The 22087-nt window shown below is 43.3% G+C and overlaps 1 protein-coding gene across 5 annotated transcripts in view; it reads left to right on the top strand.

Moving 5' to 3' along the window:
- KIF16B (kinesin family member 16B) overlaps window positions 1-17149 on the top strand; it is a 302734-nt gene extending 285585 nt beyond the window's left edge. For all 5 annotated transcript variants that reach the window (XM_003810588.6, XM_055105088.3, XM_003810587.6 and 2 more), the window contains one exon: window positions 15837-17149. In XM_003810588.6, the coding sequence (XP_003810636.1) occupies window positions 15837-15995 (159 nt within the window). In that variant the 3' untranslated portion in view covers window positions 15996-17149. The remainder of the gene's footprint in view (window positions 1-15836) is intronic.
- The last annotated feature ends 4938 nt before the right edge of the window (window positions 17150-22087 follow it).

Genomic DNA, 22087 nt, shown 5'->3' with positions numbered 1-22087 from the left:
CTTATCATCAGTACATACTGTGTTTACTAAGGTACATACCATACAGATGCTCTTCCACTTATGATGGGATCCCAATAACCTTATCACCAGTACATACTGTGTTTACTAAGGTACATACCGTACAGATGCTCTTCCACTTATGATGGGATCCCAATAACCTTATCACCAGTACATACTGTGTTTACTAAGGTACATACCGTACAGATGCTCTTCCACTTATGATGGGATCCCAATAACCTTATCATCAGTACATACTGTGTTTACTAAGGTACATACTATACAGATGCTCTTCCACTTATGATGGGATCCCAATAACCTTATCATCAGTACATACTGTGTTTACTAAGGTACATACCATACAGATGCTGTTCCACTTATGATGGGATCCCAATAACCCTATCATCAGTACATACTGTGTTTACTAAGGTACATACTATACAGATGCTCTTCCACTTATGATGGGATCCCAATAACCTTATCATCAGTACATACTGTGTTTACTAAGGTACATACCATACAGATGCTCTTCCACTTATGATGGGATCCCAATAACCTTATCACCAGTACATACTGTACTTACTAAGGTACATACCATACAGATGCTCTTCCACTTATGATGGGATCCCAATAACCTTATCACCAGTACATACTGTGTTTACTAAGGTACATACCATACAGATGCTCTTCCACTTATGATGGGATCCCAATAACCTTATCACCAGTACATACTGTACTTACTGAGGTACATACCATACAGATGCTCTTCCACTTATGATAGGATCCCAATAAACCCATCGCCAGTACATACTGTGTTTACTAAGGTACATACTATACAGATGCTCTTCCACTTATGATGGGATCCCAATAACCTTATCATCAGTACATACAGTACTTACTAAGGTTCTCTAAATTGGACCCTGTCCTAAGCATTTTGTAGACAATAGCTCCTTTAATCTTCTAATCCTAAAAAGAAAATACTGTAATCAGACAAGGAGGAAACTGAGGTACAGAGGAGTTAAGGGGCTTACTTCAAACCACAGTGCTTTGATGTCTTTGTGCCCAGCATGGTAGCTGCATAAGACTGAGTGCCCAGGATCCCTGCTCATGGTGCTACATTAGAGCTCAAACAGCCATAGTGTGCCTCCAGGGCTCTCCTAGGCTTCTTCCAGTGCTGAAGAAGTTGAGTCCTAATGGCATCTATATTGAGCTTGTTGCCAAACATTTATGTAGATTCAAACGTATCAATAGGTCAAAGATCCATAGTGAGTACTGGGAACTGGGCTTCTTGCCCAGCATCCTCCCACTTTCTGCTTCAACCAAGTGAGGTTGAGTGGCACATGTCAGATTGTGTGGAAGCTGTTTGCCTCCTTCCTTACATGTCCTCACTTCTGGTCCACAGGTGCAGGATAAACTCAATTCTTCTCTTTCCACCCGCCTCCACCCCATGGTTTTGACTTGTGCTCTGGAGAAAAGCAGGTTTTGGTTTTTCTGATATGGATTGTCTATTTGTGAGGTTTCCCCAGAAGCTTGCTGCCAGGCTGGGTCATCATCATCACTGAAACTACTTAATACCCTGAGCAAGGACGTCACCCTGTAAAAATTGAATATCACATGGATTTTAAATGCACATTTCCTATAAAAGTTTTAAAGCTTGCTGGATTTTATTAGAATATGTGAACCAGACTGAGTATATTAAATTTATGAATCCAGTTGATGCAGTACCATAATAATTCAATATAATATGCTTATGTCATTAAACTCATAAAGAAGATTCTCTGAATAGCTGTAATGAATAGTTCTGATTCTGTAATCACAGACTAACATTTTCACCCTGATGAATTTTAACTTGGAGCTCTCAGACTTCTCTATAACATCAAGAAATAAATGCCATATTTCAAGTATTTGCTTTAAAACTTAGTATAGCAAAAGTAGCTCATAGCAAAGAAATACCTGCTAAGAATTATTCATTAGAAATATTAAAAGAATTGGAAGAGAGATTGGCATGAAGTAGAATTGGACTTTAATTTATGTTTAGTCATAAATTATAAATAGAAACCAAAGAAACTTTTTTCATTCTGCTTTGACTAATTTCATTTATTCCCTCATATTTTACCTTATTCCCAAACCCATATATTTTGGTTATCTATCATTGTATAATGAACTGCCCTAAAACTTGGCACCTTAAAAACAACCACCATTTTATTGCTTATGAGTATTTGGTTCTGGAAAATTTGGGCAGGGCCCAGCTGGATGGTTTATATACTCCAGGTGGTATCAAGACACGCCACTTATGGGCCTGCATTTTGATCATGACTCCACTAAGGACTAGGCTCAGCTGGGGCTCTCAAGTCACCCATGGCATTAGTGCCAGTGCATTCTATTGGCTAAAACAAGTCACAAACCCCACCTAGGTTTAATGAAGAGAGCCACACAGGGTGTGAATCCCACGAAGCATGATGTGGTTCATTGGGGCCACCAGTACAGCAAATATCACACGTACCACTGTCCCAGCCAGCTGCCTGTTTATGACCATCTTCACCTCTGCTTGACCTTGTACTGGTTAGTTGGAAGTTTGTATTGGGCAGAAATGGATTCCACTCTTAGACTAAGGTTATTTTTAAATGATTCTGGGAATTCTGGACATTAGGAATCTCAATTGTGATATGATTCTGCCCAGAGAGATGAATAAGTATAGGAGAAAGATGACTGGATGTTTAAGGATACTAGAATTCTAATCCAACCTCTCTCAGCTGTAGTTCCTTCTTTGTTGAAGCATCAAAGGATCTAGCTAAGATTCCTCAGCTACAACAACATTGTGATTTTATGAGGATAAGAGAAAGGACTAGGTTACCTTTCAAAGATTTTTTCAGACTCTGGAGTAGTCAGACAGAAATGTTGGATGTCTACTCTCCAGCATTGCTGGAGAGAGTATAAATTGTACAGTGCCCACGGAAAACAATTTGGCAATATCTATCAAAATTTAAAAGGCACATACCCTTCGACCCAGCAATTCCATTTTAGGAATTTACCCTATGGGTAAAGTGATACACTTGCTTGTGTATAAGATTGTTTATTACAGTGCTATTTGTAATAATCTTCATTCTTCATTATTTCATTCAACAAATATTGACTGAGTACCTACTGGGTACGAGACACTGTGTTAAGTTCTGGGGATACATCATTCGACTAAAGTAGTGAAAAATTATCGACCATGTATAGTTTACCTACTTGCAGGACTGCAAAGGATTAGAACAGCCTACGTGTTCATTAATAATGAGCTAGTACAACCAATTTCAGAATGAGAAACTATGTACTTCTGGAGAGGTCTTTAGTATAAGTTGTTAAGTGAACAAAGTGAGGTGCAGAAGAGTATGTTGCTTATGTACCTACTTGTGTAAGTTGAAATGGAGGCATCTGTGTTTGTGGGGTTTAGGGGTTTGGTGCTTTTTGTTTGTTTTGTTTTGTTTTTTTGAGACAGGGTCTCACTCTCACCCAGACTGGAGTGCAGTGGCATGATCATGGCTCAACTGCAGCCTCAACCTACTGGACTCAGGTGATCCTCCCACCTCAGCCTTCCAAGTAGCTGGAACTACAGGTGCACCACCACATCTGGTTAATATTTTTGTATTTTTTGTAGAGACAAGATTTCAGCATGTTGCCCAGGCTGGTCTGAAACTCCTGGTCTCAAGTGATCCATCTACCTCAGCCTCCCAAAGTGCTGGGATTAGAGATGTGAGCCACTGCACCTGGCTGGGTGTCTATATTTGTACTTGTTTATGTAGGCATTAAAATGCCATAGAAAGATACACAAAAAAACTAATAACAATAAATTTTTTTGGATGCACTGGAGATTTGGGAAAACACAGGTGAATTGGAAGGAATCCTTTTCACTGTAGTGAAGACATGTACACATGCATGTACAAACAATGAAAAGTTCCCTTTCAACTCATAAATATCTGTGTGTATGACATTTTCAGTCAGTAAAGTATTACACATTTTAAAAATAAATTTTAAAAACAGGAATATTAATGCATACTCTGTGCTCAGAACTCACACATTTGAAGGCATGGTTACTCCAGAATCTTAGTACAGTAGCCACCAGCCACATGTTGCTATTTAATTTTAAAGTAAGATGAAGATTAAGGTAAAATTTTAAAAATTTAGTTTCTCAGTCTCACCAGCCACATTTTAAGTGCTCGGTAGCCACATGGCTAGCATAATGGACAGCACAGATAACAGACACTTCCGTCCTCTCAGAAAGCTCCAGAAGATGGTGCTGCTCTGGGATGCTTCGTACTGGGCACACCACAAGCCTGTGGGTGTGAGTGCGGGAGGTGGGAGGGTGCGTGCTCACCCTGTGAGTCTCAGGCCTGGACCGTGGGTGTTCCCAGCCAGTGTGCATGCGTGGTCCCTCTTGAGTTGGTGTGTTCTCTGCCAGGTGGCGTCTACTGCGCTGTGGCCTATTTTTCTGCCATATGTTTTATTATATTCTGGGTTACAGTTTAGACCAGGGATTGGCAAACTACAGTTCTGTAGTAGGGAGAATTCTAAGAATGACCCCCCGGTGCCGTTGTAATCCTCCCCTCTTTGAGCTCGTGAGGAACTGTGATTGTGCTACACGACGTGGCGAAAGGGAGAGTGTCCCTGTGTGCTTAGTCTAATCATGCGAGCCCCATAAAAGCGGAGTTTTTTCTGCCTGGTAACAGGAGAGGAAGCAGAGATTTGAAGTGTCAGTGTGAAAAAAGAGAGAGTGAAAGTAAAACTTGTTTCATTTGGGATAATATGCAAGAGAGAGGATTGCAATCCAGGACATACATACAGACCAGGGTGGCCTCTGGCAATGTCCAGGAAAAAAAGTAAAAGGTTGAGGCTTACTGGGGAAGGAGAAGGGTTTGCAAGTTGTTTTGAAAGAAAGCTTATGGTGCTGGTGGCAGCTTGCAAGGGCTGGCAAGTTCTGAGTGGCAAATATCAGTAGTTGCCAGGTAGGACCTGTAATCTTGGAGGTACAATTAGGTCCTTACAGTTTTAGATTGGCTTGCAAAACAGTGTGCCAGGCAGGTGTTCCTGTGTAATTAGCTAGCTGTTCTTGTGCCAGTGGCTGTCCTGGTGTGACTCATGTCTTGTGATAGTTCCCGTGATCAGGCAGATCAAGCATGCGAGCCCTCTCTTCATGGCCTTCCCCAGCTCCGCTTGCCAGGGTTTGACACAAGTTACTGTCTTTGGAATCTTACAACTTTCGCAGAAGCGTGAAGGGAATCTGATGGCTGACTTCAAATGTGGAGGAGGCTGGGTGCCACTGAATGTAGGTGGTCTTTAGGAGCTGAGAGCAGCCCCTTGCTGAGAGTCAGCAAGGGAACCTCAGGCAGGACCCCAGTCCTGTGATTACAGAATGCCGTATTTGCCCAACAACCTGAAGGAGTTTGGAAGTGGTTCTTCCCCAGGGCTTCCAGATAGGAGCCCGGCCTTTTTAACACCTTCATTTCAACCCTTGAGACCATAAGCAGAGGCTAGCTGCACTGTGGCAGGGCTTCTGACCCACAGAACCATGAGCTAATGAATAGGTGTTGCTTCCAGCCACAACGTTTGTGGTAATTTGTTGTACAGCTATAGAAAACTGATATAGGCCCTCAGGTCACACCCACCTTGCCACCTGTTTTCATACTGTCTGTGAGCATGGCCTGAATATGCTAGACCTGTGATCCATGGAGACCTGGCGGGCTCACTGCCTGTTTTCCCGGCACTCAGCTGGCAGCCACAGCTCGCTGCTCCCCAGGGCCTGTGCTGGTCACCGCCTACACACTGGGGACTTGTTGGCAACTGCCAGTCACCAAGCAGTAGAGTCTCAGTCTGGGAAGTTGTCTTGCCTCTGGTCAGCTGCCCCAGTTGAGATGGCCAGGCTCTGTGCAAAGAGGGAGGCACACTAGGATTGGCACCACCAGGCAGAGAGTGAAACTGACCATGACAGTGGCCTGCCCAGCACTGGGTGCAAAATGCGCCTTCCACCCTGGGTAGCCCACCCCAGGAAAACAGGATGGGGTGGAGCCGGAAGTTTCTCTCTTATTACATAAACACCTACATAATATCCTTAATTTCACCTCTTTGCCTACAAAGCCCAAAGTATACCATCCATCCTTTTATAGAAAAAGCTTACCCTGCCCTGAGTTAGACTGACAGAGGCTGGGAAAAGGTATGCAAGTGTCGGCACACCAAACTTGCTGCAATGAACACAATGAAAGTCTCACACTGGAGGTTCCAATGACGTTTTATGGTGGTTTCAAGTACCTTCGGGCAAGTGGTAGACTAAGTAGAAGTTGGGGATTAGCATTTGGAGACTCGTGAAAGTCCTCTGGCATCATAAGCATCATTTGACCAACAATTGTGTATGGCAGCTGGAAGAGACTTCCTGAAGACCTGGCAGGACTTCACCATAGAGAAGAGATACCACCACCAGCGCACAGTGCCACCACCCAACTGTGTAGGGCCCCCAGCATGGGGACTGGCAGAGCCCAGGTCCGGGAGCAGTCCTCTTCCCAGGAGTCTGTCCTATCTGCTGAATCCTCTGTGCCTGTGGGCCTGGTCTAGTCATGCTAGACAATTGGTGATGCCCCAAAGCCCTGCCTCCCAGCTGCTAGGCTTGGTACCTGCTTCCTGCTCTGCCCAGAACAGGCTTCCTCCAGTATCTTCCTCCAATGTCTTCACCTGCTTGATTCTCATCACCCTATGGGTCTTGGCATAAAAGTAACCAATTCCCAGGACTAGGCATACAGCCTTTCCTTTCCCTTGGGGTCCCAAGTCACCTCATTGCAGTTCTCTCATAGTCATATTTTAGTTGTAATTACTGCTTTACCTACTTGTCTCCCAGGCAGCAGGACTGTGTTACTTGGCGCAAGAACTGAGTAGTATTAGCTGTTGAATGCCCAGCACCGCCGGGCGCGGTGGCTCATGCCTGTAATCGCAGCACTTTGGGAGGCTGAGGCGGGCATATCAGCTGAGGTCAGGGGTTCGAGGCCAGCCTGACCAGCATGGTGAAACCCCATCTCTACTAAAAAATACAAAAATTAGCCAGGCATGGTGGCGCATGCCTGTAATCCCAGCTACGCAGGAGGCCGAGGCAGGAGAATTGCTTGAACCTGGGAGGCGGAGGTTGCAGTGAGCTGAGATCATGCCACTGCACTCCAGCCTGAGCGACAGAGTAAGACTCTGTCTCAAAAAAAAAAAAAAAAAAGAAAAAGAAAAAAAAGAATGCCCAGCACCTAGCCTAACACTGGTGTGTAGAAAGCTTTCAGTAAGTACTTATTGGGTGCATGAATGAAGTCTGAAGAGAAGGGAGTCAGTACAGAGCACACCTTGAGCCAGTCCTTGGAAGATGAGAAGGATCTAGATGATGGGAGCAAAGCACCCATGGGAAGAAGGAGAGACTCTGAGCAGTGGAGGATGGTGCCAGCCAGCATGCACCTGTGAGGGGAGGAGGGGAGGCACCGTGTCTGTTTCATTCAGCTCAATACCCAGGCCTGGCTTACTGCTTCTTGGAGAACACGTGTGCAGTGACTGCGCTGGATGGATGAGTTACCCAAACCAAGCTGTCCTGATTTCGTTGGAGTGTGGAGCACATTTGGGAGCATGTTGGAAAGGGAACCCAGCCTATTTGACCCAGTGTAGCCAAACTTTAGGATTCCTAAAAAGCCAACAAGAGGTATTTAGACTTGAATTTATGGGAGATTAGAATTGGGAAGACTTGACTGTATGGATCATATTGACCACACTGGGTCGATGCGTGATACATAGCCAGGGGTGACCTGAACTCTTTCAGGTCTAGAAACATCCCTGAGTAGCTCCATTCAGGCCTGATCCATCTTCAGGGCCCATCAGTGGATGATGAATTTTCCAAGTACCGCGAGTTAAATGAGACCTCTAAGTCTTACTAGACTGATACTTGTCTTTAAGCCGCCACCATGGTTAATGACTTCTGAGAATGAGGAATGCCACTGAACTCCTTTCTCTGTTAATATGTCACTATGGAAAGGTGGATAAAGGTCCATTACATTTTTAAAGAACATTTCAATTTTAGTAATTTCAGTAACTTTAAATTAAATTATAGATTTATGTTAAAATTTTGTAAAATAAAGAGGACCTCACAACAATGAGATGGCCGGAAAAATCATTAGAATGACATGCCTGAGGTGATATATTGCACATGAAATAAGCAGTAGGCTGCAGTTATAGTCATGAGCCCTATTAAAACAGAAACTTTTTAATAACATAAAATGGTCACAATTTTATCTCCCTGATAATTAAAATAGAAGGCAGAGAGCCAGCAGATAAGGAGGCTTAGGTCTTTCAAAGGCATCTGAAGGCCCAAATTCTCATTCTTGCATTTTCTACACACACACACACACACACACACACACACGCAGCAGTTCACTGAAATTCAGGGAAAATTCTGGGAGGCTGCATGTGCATAGTATGGACAGCCCCAAAGAAAGGCCATGTTACATTTCAGGCTTACGGGCTTGAACCTTCAGAATTAAATTAGGCAATAATGGCTTTCTCCTACATTTGAAGAGCTGGTCACTTTGTCAGCCTCTTATGACCTGTTGACCTTAGCCAAGTCACTGCCTCTTGGAATCTCAGTTACTTCCTCTGTAAACAAAGGACATCCATTCTTGTCCCTCTCCTAAGGGTGTCTTAGGGGCTCACATAAGCTCATGAACCGGAAACTTTGTACGAAGTACCTGCAGGCTGAATCCATATTCAAGGCCCTCTGCATTCTGCTTCACATCCTGCTGTTTCCCACCCAGATCCTTGCACAGGCTGGCCTTGGCCTTGCTCTCTTGCTCAGACTGTTAGCTGAACTTGGACACCACCCCTCCTTCCCTCCATCCCCTGGTCTAAAATTGTCCTTTCTTTCAAGGTCACAGACCTAAAAGGGAATGGGTGTAAGAGAGGGGGGAAGCCACACCATGCAGCTCCTTGTTGACTTCACAGGTTTTTGCCAGGATGGACTATGAAATCCATGGTTAGTTCCTGTGAGCAAACCAGCATTTCACCCAAAAGATTCACAGTTCAAAAGAAAAACCCAAAAGAAGCTGCCTAAAGGCCAGATTTTGCCCACATTTTTCCAGTAACTCCAAAGCATGTTTCCTTTCAGGCAGAGCTCAGACTGAAATTGTATTGTAGGTCACACATGAATCATAGTAATATAATGACCTTCAAGAATGTCTAAATGGAATAGCATGTAGCAGCAAATCATATTTTCAATTTTTTTTCCTGATGCATAAACTAATTGAGGTGCCATGCTAAAGCTCTAATATAATGGACTAAATTCTTGCTGAATTACTCTGTATTGCTGTAGGGAGTTCATTTTGCCTTTCAGAACTTATTAACACAGCCAGTAGACCATATTAGCCTGTGTTTTGATTCAAAAGATTGATAATGTTTAGTAGTTGTCTTTTGAAATGGCATTGGAAATTTAAAGATTGGGCTATGTGTAGATCAGGGTCTGGGGCAGGAGCCTTCCAGCTTCAGGCCTAGCTGTGGATGGACTACCGGGATACCCTGACCTATCTGAAATGTGATTCTCCAGAGCCTCCTAGGATCGACCTCTTCCTAAGAGAAGAGCGTGATAGGCAGATACCTCCATCTTAGCATAGACTAGCCCTGGAGGAGCTTGATTGTGTTCTACAAGGAAGGTTTCTTCTGATTCCTGACCCTTGTCTGCCCCCTGCCAGCGCTGTGAGATTGTTGTTAGTTAACTTGATGGTAAACAGTAGAAAATGACTGTCACCACAGTAAACAGATGGAATCACTCGCTCCTAGCCTTGGGAATGGACAGAGACCAAAGGCTCTCCTGAAACTGCCCAGCTTTCCTGAATTTCTCAAACTCTTGAAAATGCTCCATAACAGCAGCTACACAATCTGGAAGAGGTGTCCCCCAAAGGACCCTTGGTTCCAGGAGACTCCAAGTGCTAGTAGCTTGATTAGCTCTTTGGCTGTAAGGTGTCCACCCAGAATATCATGGGAAAAGCTTATCTGTCCTATGCCTTAAGTCAACCAGTTAACCAAATTCCCAGAGAGGGGAAAGGTGTTTCTTCAGAAGGGGATTGGGCTGCTGTTTTGGAAGGGAAATGGATACAGGGCAGTCAGAGAATGGCCAGTGCCCACCAAGGCACTGTAAGGGAGATATCAAAGCATTCCCTGAGCTGCCTTGGCTCCCTGTAGAAGAGCGTGAGCCTTGCAGAGAAAGAGGACCTTCCCCGTGTTTGTAAGGAACTTTTAAGTCTGAAGAACCAGTGCCCACTGGTCCCCACGAAAGCACCATCAGGCCTAGGAAAGGCAGTGCATCTGACCCAAGCAGCTAAGATGCCCGGTGTAGACAGACTTGCCCGGTGAGAGACCGTGTGGCTCAGCAGAGGGGACCTGACTGAGAAGCAGGGGATGGTGGGCGCTGTGGGTGGCAGGCAGGAGCCTGAGTCTAGGGTGTCTCTCATATCACCACACCCCCCCTTCTTCTGCTCATGTCTTCTGGCCTCCACTTTAAAAGCTCATAGTCCTGTACAGGATTTTGTGTTTGTTTGTTTTGGGGGGATTTTAAACATCATGTGCCAGGGTCACACTTTCTTTGGAACAGACCCATGGGGGTCTATGTCTCCCAGTTACCTGTACCCCCTGCTCACTGCCCCTGAGCAACAAAATATGCCCAAAACCTATAGAAGAAAGGCAATTCATGAAATCGAGGTACTCTATGTCAGCACTGAAATATACCGTAAAGATTAGCCATCTAAATTTGATTTTCTGAAAGTATTGATAAGAAAACACCTACATCAGTATTGGTCCAAGTCACAAAAAGTAAATAACCTAGATAGATATCTGATATATTTCTTATTATTCTTAAATTCTTTTTGCCAGCTTGGTAAACAAATAAATCATGGGTACCCGTCTCCAACGTTGTTGTGCTGGTTTGGTTTCCTTTTCATTTCCACCCCTTTTGTCTTCCCCTCCATCCCAGCCCTGTTTCTCTTGTCCTCCCCTAGACAGCCCCCTCTGTCTCTCTGTGGCCCCCTTTCTCTCTCGGCCTCTTCTCTTTCCCATGATCACTCACTGTGAGACAGACCCTCTCCTAGGCCCCCTTTGGCTCCGCCATCCCATCTTATTTCTGGTTTGCAATCATATTGAAAGAAGATTTGGTTTAATCTGACTTTCCTCCTCCAACTATCCAAGTCAGGGCCATAATGTTGTGCAACCCTAGGAGGTGCTTTTGCTGTTCTCAGTGGCCCTGACACAGGACATTTGACAAAGCAAAGACTCAGGTGTGTCACTGTCCACCAGGTGAGCAAGAGCTGCAGGCCTTCTGTGGTCCCTGACGTGCTAGAGATTTAAATACGCCTGCTTTTATTTCTTTTTATAATGGAGAAAATGTCCTGTGAAAGTCAGAAACAGATTGGATATTGGATTTCACAAATCTTTTTCCCACTTTGCCCTTCTGACCTGGATAAGTCACTTAAACTCCTAATATCCTTCAGTTTTCGCAATGCTCTTTTATAAAGCGTGCTGACCTGGGGAGATGCAGCTTGACACCTGGACTGATTTTTCACATCCTGGGAGGGCTACGGTGACTTTGGGGTCAACAACAAGGGATAGCTTTGACAGGGGGATTTTAATTTTCTCCCTTCAGCCACAGATGCTGTGGAAAACATTGTGAGCACAGGCAATAAAAATTACTAATATGAATGTGTGTTGTTAGGTAAGTATGTATATTTTAAATATTTTATATATATATATATATAATATGTACATAAAATAGCAGAGTTCGAGTACATTGGCTAAGCTTAGATTTGAGTGTAAATCTCTACAGGAAAGTTCTTTATTGGAAGGATAGTGATAAACTTGACTCATCAGACACCAGTAATATTGGGAAGTAGATTTCGTTAGTGAAGAAGAGTTCAGACTAAAGGACCAAAGCGGTGACCAACGCTTATCCCTGTGTTAAAGCCAATCGGTGGTTTTGTTCAGATGTGAAATACTGCACAGTGCTGGTACTCAACAGACCACAGCTATGCACACAGCATGGCCGCATCTCACAGACATGGCATTAAGCCATGGAAGCCAGACACAAAAGAGTATATCCCAAATGATTCCGCTCATGTGAAGTTCAAAAACTGGCAATTCGAATCTCTGGTGCTAGAAATCAGAATAGCGATTGCCCTTGAGGGAAGGTTTGTACTGGAGGAGGGAGTACGAGGAGGGCTGCCTGGGGGCTGGAAGTGTTGTATAATTCATATCTAGATGCTGATGGCATAGATATATTAACTTTGTGAAACTGTATTCAACTGTACACTTGTGTGTGGTTTTCTGTGCATATACTTTAATTCAAAAAAGATAACTAATTAAAATCAGCAAGGTTTCTTCTCAGCACGTTTCCTAAGCTTGGCAGTGTTCCAGGGATGATAGGGGGCTTCAGAGAAGAATGAGACACTGTCTGTGACCTTAAGAACTTTCTAGAATTTTAGTTCTGTCTTGTGTCCCCAGCTGTAGCCCCAGTCCCTTGTTTTTTTTTCATTTGCCAGAATTTGTTCAGCCCATTTGAAGCATGTGGCTCTGGACATGGCCAACAAAGGTCATGCCTCATCTTAACAGACTTTAGAGCACTTTGAGGTCGCTGCAAAGAACGCTTCCTAATCAAATCATTTCTTTGCACCAAGGAAGCAGGCTATGTAAAGGAGGCGAAACCTGCCTAATTCTCCTTAAGCAGAAATTTGTTTTGCGAAGAGAAAACTCTTCTGTAATGTTTAGAATTAGTCAAATCAGATCACTCTATCTGGAGTTTTTGTCAAACAACACTAATGAGTTTATTTAAAGAAAAAGACATTACCTGACAGTTGTATTGTTCTCTTCTTATGGTGGTGCTCTTGAAGGGAGGTGTCTCAAATACTTCCTCTTTTCCTTTCATTTATATTTTTAACTTTTACTTCTCTTCTCATTATACCCTTTAGGCTTTATTGGCCCTTTATAGGGACCCTACTTTGTGTACTAATTATGACAAATGCTGATATAACATCTGCTCCCGGATTTAAATTGCCTTCCAGTCTGTCAGAGTTCATCTTGAAGGCAGCTTTGCTGTAAACATCAGCCTGCCTGTTAATGCAGCCTGTGGGAGACCTGAAGCCGGAGCCCACAGGAGCTACCTGAGATGAGGCCTGTGCAGCGAGCCTTGCTCTATCGTGCATGAAACTGTGAAAGAGCAGTGGCTCCACGCACAAGTCAGCAAGCTCTGCATCTCCCGTTTTCCAAATCATCTCACCCTTGATCTTCCCAGAACAATCAGTTGTGCACAGGCATTGCACCACGAGCATTGGCTGGTTGAGTGTAGTCTACGATATATACTGGTGACCCTGTTTGATGCAATTCAAGTCCCTTTAAAGTTGATATTCTCAGGGTCCCTTCCCGCAGAAAAGTGGAAGTCAGGTCTCTCTTTGCCCCTCTGATAAAAATAATTACTAAGATTAAGATCTTCACTTTTCAGCAGTTGATTTTCATAACTTCTTACCAATACCTAATTTCAATTTCAGGATCGTTTCTTGAGAGGGTACCATGAGACCAGTAAGTTAGGGATATGGAACAAGAAAAAACATCCTGAGTTGAGAATACTTGCTTTCAAGTCTTCTCTCTAGATTACTAGCCTTGCTCACCTCTCCTGGCAATAGCTTCCTTACCAGGAAATGGGTAATACCAGAAGAAGATGTGATTCCAGGCCAAGTGTAAGGATAACATAAAGTTAGGTGCCTTAGGAAACTTTTGAAGGGGATGCAAATATTTATCTTGATTTAATGGTGGTTTCACATGGGTCAGCACTCATGAAGTTATACATTTAAAGAATGTACAGTTTATCTGGCCGGGCGCAGTGGCTCACACCTGTAATCCCAATACTTTGGGAGGCCAAGGGGGGTGGATCATTTGAGGTCAGGCATTTGAGACCAGCCTGGCCAACATGGTGAAACCCCGTCTCTACTAAAAATACAAAAAAATTAGCTGGGCATGGTGGCACATGCCTGTAGTCCCAGCTACTCAGGAGGCTGAGGCAGGAGAATTGCTTGAACCCAGGAGACAGAAGTTGTGGTGAGCTGAGATCGTGCCACTGCACTCCAGCCTGGGAGACAGAGCAAGACTCCATCTCAAAAAAAAAAAAAAAAGTACAATTTATCATGCACCAGTTTTACTTCCATTAAGTGTAAAACATTGGATGTTAGAAGATTTTTAGAAACTAAGTTATTTTACAAGTGTTGTTATTAGTAGTCCTCATTAATATTTTGAAGGAGAATTAACAAATTCTCGTTGAGTAGAATGTCTTCTTTCAGAAGGAAATTTCAGGTTGGCAATTCATAGAGGTAGCTAAATTCTACTTCCTCTTCTCAACTGTGGCATGGTCGACATTTGGGCCAGATAATTCTTTGTCCTGTGCTTTGGCAGATGTTAGCAGCATCCCTGGCCAGCATCCACCAGGTGCACTGCCTGTGCCCCCCTATGTGACACTCAAAACTGCCACCAAACACTGCTGAACACCCTATGGGGCAGAACTGCCTCTTGTTGGGAACTACTGCTCCAGGCTTAGGCCATGTTGCTTTCACAAATTTTTTGTTGTTACTCAGAGTCCAGAATTATTATGTGTAATTCCTAAGACTGTGCCAGGGTTGTTTGGGTTTTTTAAGCACACTGAGACAATAATAAAGGTTTGGGTCTAACCCCTTCCCTCCAGCCCATTTTCTGTTACAAATGAGATTTGCCTGGCCTAAAATATATTAACTATTCTTGTGTGCCCTCTTTTCCTTGAACACATCCCTCCAGCTCCCACATCTGATTTTATCCCCAGTTCCCAGAGCCTAGTCTCACATATGCTTTGCTTTCTCACTGCCAAAAACGGCAGATAATGTTGCAACAAACATGCAGCAGGGGTCTGGAGCAAGTAATTGTAGTAAGGATTCCTTTTTGTTGATGATTATAGGACATGCAAAAAGATCTGTAAATATCAGTACTTGGAACTGACCCTCTTGTCCTCAGTATTGCTTTCCCTTTATTTTATAAGAAGGATTCAAAACAGGTACTGACTGTGCAATTTTAAAATACCAGTAAGCAGCACATTTAACCTTGTACAAATGGCCGGCCTTTTTTGTTTTTGTTTTTTTTTTTAATCATCTTTCTATTTAATGAGTAACTGGGAGCGGGGAGGAAATGACTTTTTTAAATAAGAGATTAACTAGTGACACTGTGGCTGAGAGGCAGATCCCCTGTGCCTGGCACCCTTGACATTTCCCTAGGCATTGTCTGCTGTAGATCTGAGGCAGTGCTGCCCAGAATCAGTGCTGAGCCAAAGATATTTCTTCTGTGCATATGTGTTTTGTGACTCCATCTTCTGTGGTTGGTCTGATGATAGGTGGGACAGTGGAGGACATTCCTCACGTGCTGGTTTTAATGACAATGATAGCACTTTCCAGGTGGGTGGGAAGTTGTTTCTGGAAATTTTTTCTCTTCTTGACACCATCCAACAGTATCTTGACCGTATTCTGATTGATTGATTGATTGATTGATTGATTGAGACAGGGTCTTGCTTTATCACCCAGGCAGGAGTGCAGTGGCACCATCACAGCTCACTGCAGCCTCTACCTCCTGGGCTCAAGTGATCCTCCTGCCTCAGTGCACCACCCTGTCCAGCTAATTTCTTTATTTTTTGTAGAGATGAGGTTTCTCCATGTTGCCTGGACTGGTCTCAAACTCCTGAGCTCAAGCGATCCCACCCGCCTTGACCTCCCAATTGACCATGTTCTTAACTCTTGTCTCTTCCACAGAAATACCTCAGGGACTTTTTCAGCGTGATGCTCCAGTCCACAACATCTCCCCTCCACATCAACAAAGTGGGACTGACTCTCTCGAAACATACCATTTGTGAGTTTTCACCATTCTTCAAGAAAGGAGTCTTTGACTACAGCAGCCACGGGACGGGGTAGAGCCAGGGGTGATGGAGGAACCACCACAGCAGTGCCTTCTCGTCGAAGCGGGCTCCGATGCAGGGCAGCTCCCCCATGCGAGGATCCGGGTCTGCCTCCTCCTGCTGAAGACAGACATGCAGCAGCGGGCCCGGGCCACCTCACGTTTCCATACCTAGTGCCTGAGTTTGGGGATGGGATGCTCTGCCTGCTGATGTGGCCCTGACAGGCAGCCGTTACCGTTCCATTGCGGTTGAACGTGGCCTTTTCCCACAGTGCTTCCTTCTCACTGCGCAGCAAAGTTCGTCCCCTGTGGCAAGATAGATGTGGTTGGGCCATCGTGGGTTCCCTGAGCCCAGCCAGCCTGGGACCTCCCAAAGTGGGTGGCTTACCAGACCACCCTTAAATGACTTTCATCTGGTTTCCTCTTTCACCAAAATATACTCGTATTTTTTATATTTCTTCCATGTGGCTGGCTATATTCCAAGAAAAGCATTTTAAATTATTTCATTGTATTTTTTTCTTTTTTTCCCTCATTTGAATCAGAACTTTTATATAAAACCCAAACACTGATGTTTACACAGAATTTCATATTCTGCAAAAGGGATTTTTTGATCCAATCATGACTGTAGTCTTCCATGCTTGACAAATTGGATGTAGACAACATCACTTAAAACTTCTATAAATCCCTACCATTAGGATATTTATTTAACCTTGAATATTCAAGAACATTCTCCCAAATCTAAATGGCTACTGTGCATTCTTGAGCTTTTTCTGCTAAGCACAAAATGAACGCAAAGCTAAATGCATATTTTTAAGTATTATTCACATTTTTTGTTACAGAATCTATTGGATCTCTGGCTGGAAAACTAGAATTTATAGCAGTTTATTAATGATACCTTAAATTACTCAGGACTTAATGTAGCATTGCACTTCTGTGTACAGTAAAACTGCTTTGTTTTACTAAAGAGAAAAATGTGAGTGGAAAAAATATGTATGTGGTATATACTCAAATGTATATAATTCTATCTATAGATTTATATATGTATACATTCTGTACAGTAGTTCCATCAAAATATGTAATAATTCACACCAAATTTATTAAATGTATTTGCTTTTTCAAAATTTAAATTGAGCTGCTATCAATATTAAATGAAGTTATGGCATCTACCCTGTAGCTCAGCTTATTTTAAGTCTGTAACATGATCATTCATACTAGTCTGTTTAAACATTGATCTAATGTTCTTGGAAATATACATAATGTATAACTCAGCATTTGTGTTGCGGAAGATGCAGTGATAGTAATGATTGAAGTCATAAATGGTTAACAGAACATGTTTGCATTCCATCTTCTAGAGAATGCCTTCACAACAAAGTTCTCCAACCTGAAAAATACGCGTAAATGTGCAATTATCCCTGTAAGGAGGAAAACTAGTATTGCACTAATTAAATATCATAGTATAGTGTGAAAAAAAATGAGGACATTTTTGCTGCAGAAGGACCTGCTTTTGTCTGCAGTTGTGATTACAGGCATAGGTTTAGGAGCAATTACTACCAGAGAATTTCAAACTAGAGATTAAGGGATAAGAGCTGGGTAGATAATAATTAACCATAGGTCATTTATTTAAGAGGAGTCTTAAGCCCTAAAGATGGTCCCTCATTTGCTGAGTAAACTAAGTGGTTTCTCTTCAAACTGACCAGATAATCTATCTCTTGGCCTTTGAGACCGGTATTGGAGACTAGGCTCCTGGTAAGCATTTTGTTAAAATCACACAGAAGGTTTGGCAAGAATAAATAGACATGTGTTTGTAAGAAGTGCTGGAATCAGAAGATCCTTCTATTCTAATCCTCACCTTAAGTAATTATAGTTGAGTTTGGAGTTTGAGTACTACTAGCAAGCTCTGGCCAAGGCCGGTCATAACATGGGAGTCGTTTTGCCTCTCTAGGCCTCAGTCTCCCCATCTGAAAATGAAGCTGTGGTACTGGATGGTGTCTTGAGTTTCATTCCAGCTCATGGTTACAGCAGAGGAATAAACCATGTCATTCGGACTCATTACAGTCCCTCATATGTGGACATGAAGTACATACTTCCAATCTGATTTAAAGGCAGCTGATTCTGAATAAAGCATGAGGGAAAGTTGAAAAGCAAATGAAAAGTCACATCTAAAAAACAGAATTCCTTTCTGGAATGAAGATAAGACAGATGACAGAGTTAGGATAACAAATGGAAACTCCATTGATTTGGACTAATTTAAAAGAGTGAAAGAAAATTAGCAAATGGATATTTTATTGCTTTCAAGTCATCAAATAACAAAGTAACGCCAAGCTGACCACTTTAGGCAATTCAAATTGAAGTGCCATGAACATAAATACTTTTGCAGTCAGTTGGACAAATCTAAGGAACTTAAACAATTTTTTATTTAAGTAGTTTTGACATTCACTCCTAGGTCTTGCTTGCATGATAAATATGTGCACCAAATTTGTTTATATCACTGGTATTGTAACCTTCCGCCCAGTTCCCACTCAGACCTTGCTATTGCTGAATTAGAAAGATTCACATTTAACCTCGTGATTAATTTTGGCATATGAATAGGGAGTAACCAAGTCATGCTGGCTTCCCCAATGATTGACATCTAGAAGATTCTGTGGCTCATAATGGGGGATGCTTTGAAGATACACAAACAGGGTATCCCACCCCAGGGCCGATTCTATTTACAATTTTATGCACAAAGAGCTAGTTCTGCCCAATTTGGTCCCTGATCTACTCAGAGCTGTAGACAGCATATGTGTCCAAGTCTGAGCAGAAGCAGCCAAAAGCTTTCACAGCTAGAGCATGCCATGGACTCAGAGGTGGAGGCACCCTTGGGGAGCAGCTGTGGTGTAGGGTCATGTTGGTGTTCTGGATTCAACTTTTAAAGACAAGATTTTTTTTTTTCTGGACACATCTCCTGCAGCACAAAACCACAAGACCCCATTTCCTCAGGTGCGCAGTCAGGGATGCGGAGCCACGTGCTAAAGGGATGTGGCTCCTTACTGATACTCTGAGCCTGCCACAGGATTGCCTTGTCCCCTCAAAGAGAATGTGCATAGCGATTCAGGCCTGACATGCTTCAAACAGTAGCATTAGGTTTTCAAGTACACTGTCGTTTATAAATGCCTAAAATGTTGCCTTGATTAAAATGTTGCCTTGAGGTGTCATCAGTTGACAGTTGAACGTCTCTGCCGCAGGAGACCCTTCTCCTTCCATAATCTGACACACACCTATAGGAGTGATTCAGATCCAGCTTTATCAGAAAGGTCTTTCTTTTTTCATGTTAAATAAAAGAAGGGGAGTAGAAAAGTTAGGCAAAATAAATCCATGGCAAAATTAACTAGGGGCTGGAAGGGACAAGGACAGTGAGATGGCAAAATTAACTGCTTTAGTTTTACTTAGCTTATCATGACAGGTGATTTAGGTTTTGGGAAAACTAATTAAAGACCATTAATCTACAGAGACTCATTCTCGCAAATTAAACCTTGTGTATTCCTCCTTTTTCACATGCAAGAAGACCTGGCTATTGACTTTCTTGGTTTTTTTTGTTTGTTGGTTGGTTGGTTTTTGGTTTTTTTTTTCTGTTGAGACTGCTTTTACTGATGACAGTTCATTAGATAGGAAATGATTCTGTGGTACACAATTTTGAACTTTGCACATAGGGAATTATTTCCAAATTGACAAAAGTTGCCCATTATTACAAATTTCTGAGGCATCCTGTTTCAAATTGATCCCGTAGTGGTACCTTTGAGTTAGAGGGGTGATGTTAGTGTTGACCAGGGTGTTACCTTGAGAATGATCATTTGGGATCCAGTAGAACCCTGTTAAACTTTAAAATGGTAGAGGGAACAAAAAGGCAGTTGACTGAACTGAAGGGGTTGAAGGATGTGAGTTCATCCTTGTTACCTGCAAGTAGCACATGCGTGCATTTACCATCCGGGAACTCTGGGCACTAGGCTGTGGCACATCTCCCAAGGTTAACCCATGCCTTTCTAGAAAGCTGTCTCCTGTGTGACTCTTGCAAAATTGACTAAATGCAAAACATCCTTTCTTTGACTGTCCTCATTTGAAATATACTCTTGTATTTGAAAATGAAATAATGAGGTTTTTTCCTAAGGATTACCTCTCCAAACACTGGGAATTTGAAGTTCATTGACTTGGTTTTCCCCTTCTCCATTGCCGAAAAGGCAGATTCTTCCCCATTCAGAGAGAGACAAATGGATATGTTTGCAAAAAGATGCACAAGCCATCTTTCGCTAAGCATCAAAGATGGGGAAGTGCACTGGGTACAAAATGGGAAATGCATAAAGGAAAATGCAGAAAGCCCCACAAGATTAAATACAGGAAATGGTTTGGTAACATCAAGACATATCACCAGAAAGAGGGAAGCCTTTCTCCAGAAATTAAATCCTGTGGGGAAAATGTGAAAAATATAATTAAACATCACTGCTTGAAAGCAGAATTCTTTTCCTCAAAGTGTCCAGTATTCTTATGCACAATTAACATTTGCAGAAGTGTTTGTGTCTTTCCAGTAGCACTTACAGTTGTGCCTGAGAGCATCTCACTGGAGAATAGCCTCGGGGTTTGCTATTCCTGTGACTCCAGCATTCCTTCCCACTCTTGCAGAAGGAAGGAAGGAGGGCAGGCTGCAACTGCTCTGTCAAAGCTGCCAGGACAATCTCCAGAGAAAAGAATCACAGAAAACAATAAGAAATACCAGTTTGTGGTAATTAAGGGTTTTTAAAAAATTGCACTTTGGTTGATTTCTAAACTCTGTTAGCTTTTCTCCTAAAAACAAGCTAGAAGCCATGAGAAAGGAGTGGGGTGGCCTGCCATCACAAATGACTTTTTGGTGTGGTGTTTGAAGTTTGATTTCAATGAATGTAATACGAAGAGTTGACCCACAGTGGGTGCAAGCCTTCAGCTGCAGAGTGATTAAAATAATGGCTACTTATCCCTTACAAGTGAATGGGAAAGGCCGTGTTTACATTTATGAAGGGTTTTCAGTGCTTTCTCCTAGAGCAGCAGTCTCTCAGCGCACCTATGTGTAGTTGTTTGTTTTTAGTAAAGGATTTCTGGTCAAGGAGTGCAGCATTCCCTTCAGGGTTTGGGACCTGGAGTATTCCTTCAGACTTCTTATCCGAAGAACTTGGACGAGTTGGGCATCGGAAGAGTTGCCCGTGTGTACAGCTCTGCCCAGAAGACACCGGTGCCAGCCAGGATCTTCTACCGCACACCTCAAGCCTGCTCCCCAGCTTGGGTCCTCATCTCGTGAGCATACACCGTGTGCCATTCTTCCCTGCCTGCCATCCCCATGGCCCCTCTCTCACTCTGTAACCCTTGGGGGCTGGGGGCTGGGAGTTGGGAGGGACAAAGAGAGTGAGATGACAAGGGTATTTGAAGTTGGCCTGAGAAAGTTCATAAGGAATGGAGGACGCTTGCCCTACTTGAAGCCACCTGTATTGATTCATGTCATGGCTGCCTCCCCAGCTCCTCCTCCTGCAGTGGGAGAGGGGAAGGAACTCTGGCCATTCTTGTGGCTCCACTGGCCACCTAGTTGAGAAGGAGCATGGCACAGAGAGTGCAGAGCAAGCTGGTTGTGTCCTCCTTACTCCTTGTTAGAGAAGAGTTGGCTCCTCATCAGGGCCCCGCAATCCACCATTCAGTCAATGAACACACATTCACGAGTGTCTTCTATATCCTGGCCCAGGGTCCAGTGCCGGACACGCAGCGGTAGGCAGCGTGGGCATCATGGCCACAGGTCTTCCCTCTGGGAGCTCCCATTCCACTCAAGACATGGACCAATAATTGCACAACTGTATGACTGCAAATTGTGATACATGTCATGATGGAAAAGTCAAGGATGCTGGGGAGCACGTGCTAGGGAAATGCTCTAGTCTGGGAGGCTCGGAGGCTCCCTGGCAAGCAAAGTTTGGGCTGAGACCTAAGAGATGAGAATTGAGTGCCAGAGAGATCACCCCAGATTGAGAAAAGACCTTGAATGGCAGAAATCACCCATCCTGGCTATGATATGAAGAGAACAACAGGGCAGCGTGGGATTGGAGAGGCAGGTACAGGCCAG

This window comes from Pan paniscus, chromosome 21 (assembly GCF_029289425.2).
Source record: "Pan paniscus chromosome 21, NHGRI_mPanPan1-v2.0_pri, whole genome shotgun sequence".
Lineage (NCBI taxonomy): Eukaryota > Metazoa > Chordata > Mammalia > Primates > Hominidae > Pan > Pan paniscus.
The sequence above is the reverse complement of the archived record's forward strand: the minus strand, read 5'-3'. Positions and strand labels throughout refer to the sequence as shown.